Source organism: Anomaloglossus baeobatrachus, chromosome 8, assembly GCF_048569485.1.
Source record: "Anomaloglossus baeobatrachus isolate aAnoBae1 chromosome 8, aAnoBae1.hap1, whole genome shotgun sequence".
Taxonomy (NCBI): domain Eukaryota; kingdom Metazoa; phylum Chordata; class Amphibia; order Anura; family Aromobatidae; genus Anomaloglossus; species Anomaloglossus baeobatrachus.
In genome coordinates, this window is record NC_134360.1 from 255,252,748 (window position 1) to 255,258,747 (window position 6,000).

A 6,000-nucleotide genomic window follows, 5' to 3' on the forward strand; every position below is an offset into this window, starting at 1 on the left:
GCTGTGTGTGATCTGCTGTGTATATCTGTGATCTGCTGTGTGTGTGATCGGCTGTGTATCTGTGATTGGATGTGTGTATCTATGATCAGCTGTGTGTGCCTACGATCTGCTGTGTGTATTTGTGATCGGCTGTGTGTGCCTGCGATCTGCTGTGTATCTGTGATCGACTGTGTGTATCTGCGATCAGATGCGTGTATCTGTGATCGGCTGTGTGTGCCTGCGATCAGATGCGTGTGCCTGCGATCAGATGCGTGTGCCTGCGATCAGATGCATGTATCTGTGATCGGCTGTGTGTGCCTGCGATCGGCTGTGTATCTCTGATCGACTGTGTGTATCTGCGATCAGATGCGTGTATCTGTGATCGGCTGTGTGTGCCTGCGATCAGATGTGTGTGCCTGCGATCAGATGCATGTATCTGTGATCGGCTGTGTGTGATCTGCTGTGTATATCTGCGATCTGCTGTGTATCTGTGATCGGATGTGTGTATCTATGATCAGCTGTGTGTGCCTACGATCTGCTGTGTGTATTTGTGATCGGCTGTGTATCTGTGATCGGCTGTGTGTGCCTGTGATCAGATGTGTGTATCTGTGATCGACTGTGTGTATCTGCGATCAGATGTGTGTATCTGTGATCAGATGCGTGTGCCTGCGATCAGATGCATGTATCTGTGATCGGCTGTGTGTGCCTGCGATCAGATGCATGTATCTGTGATCGGCTGTGTGTGCCTGCGACCAGATGCATGTATCTGAGATCGGCTGTGTGTGCCTGCGATCAGATGCATGTATCTGTGATCGGCTGTGTGTGCCTGCGATCAGATGCATGTATCTGTGATCGGCTGTGTGTGCCTGCGATCAGATGCATGTATCTGAGATCGGCTGTGTGTGCCTGCGATCAGATGCATGTGCCTGCGATCAGATGCATGTATCTGTGATCGGCTGTGTGTGCCTGCGATCGGATGTGTGTATCTGTGATCTGCTGTTATATCTGCGATCTGCTGTGTGTGTGATCTGCTGTGTATATCTGCGATCTGCTGTGTGTGTGATCTGCTGTGTGCCTGCGATCTCCTGTGTGTGATCTGCTGTGTATATCTGCGATCTGCTGTGTGTGTGATCTGCTGTGTATATCTGCGATCTGCTGTGTGTGTGATCTGCTGTGTGCCTGCGATCTCCTGTGTGTGATCTGCTGTGTATATCTGCGATCTGCTGTGTGTGTGATCTGCTGTGTATATCTGCGATCTGCTGTGTGTGTGATCTGCTGTGTGCCTGCGATCTCCTGTGTGTGATCTGCTGTTATATCTGCGATCTGCTGTGTGTGTGATCGGCTGTGTGCCTGCGATCGGATGTGTGTGATCTGCTGTGTATATCTGCGATCTGCTGTGTGTGTGTGTGATCTGCTGTGTGTGTGATCTGGTGTGTGTGTGTGTGTGTGTGATAGTCTGTGTGTGTGATCTGCTGTGTGTGTGTGATCGGCTGTGTGTGTGATCTGCTGTGTGTGATCTGCTGTGTATATCTGCGATCTGTGTGTGTGCGATCTGCTGTGTGTGTGATCTGCTGTGTGTGTGTGTGATCTGCTGTGTGTGTGTGATCTGCTGTGTGTGTGTGATCTGCTGTGTGTGTGTGATCTGCTGTGTGTGTGTGTGTTAGTCTGTGTGTATCTGTGATCGGCTGTGTGTGCGATCTGCTGTGTGTGTGCGATCTGCTGTGTGTGTGCGATCTGCTGTGTGTGATCTGCTGTGTGTGTCAGTATGTCAGCTAGCAGCAGGGTAGGACAGTGTGCAGCACCGACCGGAGATCACGGAAGGACCTGGGAACCACGCAGACGTCCGGGTCTGGTGAGTAGGAGTCTCCTGGGAAGTGGGGGATCTGCTGTTTTGGGGGGTAAACTTACCCCCAACCGTGTTTCTCCAAGAATAAGATCTCCTCCAAAAATAAGCCCTAGTGCTTTTTTGGGGGGGCAAAAAAAATATAAGACATTGTCTTATTTTTGGAAAAACACGGTACAACTTCCATAATCCTTTGCAGTAACTAGCAATCTATCTCACACCCACTCAGATCTCCACCAAAACTGTTCCCTCCCCTCCTTCCTGGGGGCACTGCCTAATCATGGTAATAGAGCTTTTATCATTTGGTCTTTCTGATCTATTATGGACTTATATATGGGACTTGTGCAGGTGAGAGTGGAGAAAGTGGGTCCTATGCAGCAGAGGTCACAGACTGGAGCAAGATAGTGCAGCGCACTGTGTCAGAGCAGAGCATGTCACCAACTGTCTCCACTCTGGGACTTGTTGTGCAGGTGACCGGATGCTACATGTCACTGTCTCCACTCTGGGACTTGTTGTGCAGGTGACCGGATGCTACATGTCACTGTCTCCACTCTGGGACTTGTTGTGCAGGTGACCGGATGCTACATGTCACTGTCTCCACTCTGGGACTTGTTGTGCAGGTGACCGGATGCTACATGTCACTGTCTCCACTCTGGGACTTGTTGTGCAGGTGACCGGGTGCTACGTGTCACTGTCTCCACTCTGGGACTTGTTGTGCAGGTGACCGGATGCTACATGTCACTGTCTCCACTCTGGGACTTGTGCAGATGACCGGATGCTACATGTCCCTGTCTCCACTCTGGGACTTGTTGTGCAGGTAACCGGATGCTACATGTCACTGTCTCCACTCTGGGACTTGTTGTGCAGGTGACCGGGTGCTACGTGTCACTGTCTCCACTCTGGGACTTGTTGTGCAGGTGACCGGATGCTACTTGTCACTGTCTCCACTCTGGGACTTGTTGTGCAGGTGACCGGATGCTACATGTCCCTGTCTCCACTCTGGGACTTGTTGTGCAGGTGACCGGATGCTACTTGTCACTGTCTCCACTCTGGGACTTATTGTGCAGGTGACCGGATGCTAGATGTCACTGTCTCCACTCTGGGACTTGTTGTGCAAGTGACCGGATGCTACATGTCACTGTCTCCACTCTGGGACTTGTTGTGCAGGTGACCGGATGCTACATGTCCCTGTCTCCACTCTGGGACTTGTTGTGCAGGTGACCGGATGCTACTTGTCACTGTCTCCACTCTGGGACTTGTTGTGCAGGTGACCGGATGCTACATGTCACTGTCTCCACTCTGGGACTTGTTGTGCAGGTGACCGGGTGCTACGTGTCACTGTCTCCACTCTGGGACTTGTTGTGCAGGTGACCGGATGCTACATGTCACTGTCTCCACTCTGGGACTTGTGCAGATGACCGGATGCTACATGTCCCTGTCTCCACTCTGGGACTTGTTGTGCAGGTTACCGGATGCTACATGTCACTGTCTCCACTCTGGGACTTGTTGTGCAGGTGACCGGATGCTACATGTCCCTGTCTCCACTCTGGGACTTGTTGTGCAGGTGACTGGATGCTACATGTCACTGTCTCCACTCTGGGACTTGTTGTGCAGGTGACCGGGTGCTACGTGTCACTGTCTCCACTCTGGGACTTGTTGTGCAGGTGACCGGGTGCTACGTGTCACTGTCTCCACTCTGGGACTTGTTGTGCAGGTGACCGGGTGCTACATGTCACTGTCTCCACTCTGGGACTTGTTGTGCAGGTGACCGGGTGCTACGTGTCACTGTCTCCACTCTGGGACTTGTTGTGCAGGTGACAGAGTGGAGCAGATTGGTCCCATGCAGCGTCCGGTCACTTGTGCTGCTGGGAGGAGCACATGATCACACTGCCGACACCGCAGGCTCTCCTGACAGCTGAGCACAGCGGGCGGATAGTGTGATCACATACTTGCGTGACAGGGGGGATTTTAGCTGAAGAAAACCCCCTGTACTCCACACTGGCACCCCGTACCTCTCACATCTGACGGATGGTAAGCGCGCGCTCTGCCTTCACCCCTCCACACTGGAGCCCTCCGGATCCTCCCCTCGATGCTGGGCTGTGACGTGCGGTAGTCACCGCCCACAGCCCAGTCAATCACTGAGAGTGGCACCAGCATCCTCTGACGTAAGCGTCAAGTTTGAGAGCCCGGAATTGACGGGACGTAAGAGGATACTAGCGGCCGCAGCACCAGGGGGGTCATGTGACCGGCACTGAGCGTGCAGGATAGCGCCGCTCAGTGCCAGAACTGGAAATAGAAGCCAATGAAGAAAACACCTATAATGGTAAGTGACACTCAGAGAGAAAATAAAAAAAATGGATGAACCACCCCTTTAAGGATAGGCCATCAATGTAGTAGTGGACAACCCCTTTAAATGCCCTTTGGATTATACATTAAACTTTATATTGCCCTGTTTAACCATAATGTGGTTTTGTTTTGTTTTTTTCATTCCTGGACATTTTGTTACCTAGAAGGGAAGCTCATTTGTGCATGTGGCTTTCTACTTTCTGATGTTAGGAAGGTGTTTTTGCTTTCGACAAATGCATTAAATTGTGGACGAGCCCTTAAAAGTATTGCTTTTATTTATTCTTTCCTCAACAGATCACTCTTTACCTTTAACCTCAGAAAAAGAAAAACTGGAAAATAAGAGTCCGATTAATGAATCTTCATGGATCAGTCAAACGGCAAGAGCAAGTAACCCACTTCTAAAGTTTCAGATCCCAAGAAGATCCGCAGCGGCGGCCCTTGGCCCTGCTGCACGGTTATCCGCCACTCCTGGAAGTCTCTTACACTGGGTTACTTAGCCAGGAAAAGTGTAATGGACAAGTTACAGGGGAGTGTAATATTCCCAGTTTGTTCTGTTTATGTGATGTATATAATTACTTTTTTGTATTGTTTTAGCATCTTGCAATCATTAAGATAACCAAAGTTGTTTTTTGGTTGAATTTTTGTGAAGAAGGTTGATTTGAAAGGTGATTAGTCTATAGCTGAGTATTGCTACAGATATAGCATAGATAATGTCATACTGTAAGTCTGCTCAAATGTCGTAATGTACGCAGCGTATAATTGCTGTTAATTAAACAGATACAGTATGATGGAGCTTTTTTTCTTTCTTGGTTATGATGAACAAGAATCTGTATTAGTTATAGTCTACACTTCTTAGCACTTTTATCTGTTTTTAGTCAAGATTTAGAAAGCAATAAAGGGGTTGCCCACTACTTGGAGAGCCCCTTCTCAATTTCTGCCCCCTCCAGTGCCTGCGCCGTTCCAGCTGTGTCATCACTGGCTCTCCCGGGGATCTCATGACATTATGTCACGCAATCCTGTGGACGATCAGCACCGTCTTCACTGTACCCTCCTTTGGACAAATCAGATATCTGGAGGCAGTGAGAGATGCGGCTGCTCGTTTACTTCCTCCAGACGTTAACTTTGTCCATAGGCGAGGAGAGGGACACCAGAGATCGCGTTATAATAATGGTGTGCACACCCCAGGAGAGGCACTGCTCGAACAACGCCAGCACCTGAGGGGAGTATCGGTGTTATTTATTTACTGGAGGGAAACATAGGGAGTGTCTGAGTAGTGGGCAACCTCTCATATTGAGAAAAAAAATATCTTACCAAAAGGCCAGAAATGCACAAAAAAATATCAAAAAACTCCTAAAATTACACAATTTTATTAATATTCAGTATTAAAAGGGGGAAGAAAAAATCCCAACATCTATATCAAAGATTAAAGATAAAAACTACAATAGATATCTATGAAGTACAAGGGAGGGGCCTGACCCTTATATCGCCCTAAAATCACCCCTTCCTTGCCGCGGAGGTTGGCACCCTAAAGCCTGCGCATTTGGCGCCCCCGCTCAATGAAGACTATCCCTTCAGGCCCTAGAGTGACCCTAGCGGATGTGAAGGTGATGGAATACGAATCCTTGCTAGTACTATAGATGTTGGGATTTTTTTCTTCCCCCTTTTAATACTGAATATTAATAAAATTGTGTAATTTTAGGAGTTTTTTCTTTAGTTTTTCACAAATGTACTTTTAAATTATTTGGCTTAGAATTACAAAAATAATCGCTGTTCGTGATGCATTTTAGATTTCAGTAGAGACTTTCTTGAGTTCAGAGGGAAAGTTTACTATG

At 48.6% G+C, this 6,000-nt stretch overlaps 1 protein-coding gene across 4 annotated transcripts in view; it reads left to right on the forward strand.

The window, feature by feature from the left end:
- The window catches only part of TDRD5 (tudor domain containing 5), a 198,646-nt gene extending 193,708 nt beyond the window's left edge, over nucleotides 1-4,938 (forward strand). For 3 of the 4 annotated variants that reach the window (XM_075320571.1, XM_075320573.1, XM_075320572.1), the window contains one exon: nucleotides 4,463-4,938. In XM_075320571.1, the coding sequence (XP_075176686.1) occupies nucleotides 4,463-4,665 (203 nt within the window). In that variant the 3' untranslated portion in view covers nucleotides 4,666-4,938. The remainder of the gene's footprint in view (nucleotides 1-4,462) is intronic. The other variant, XM_075320574.1, reaches the window with a different exon arrangement.
- Nucleotides 4,939-6,000: the final 1,062 nt, after the last annotated feature.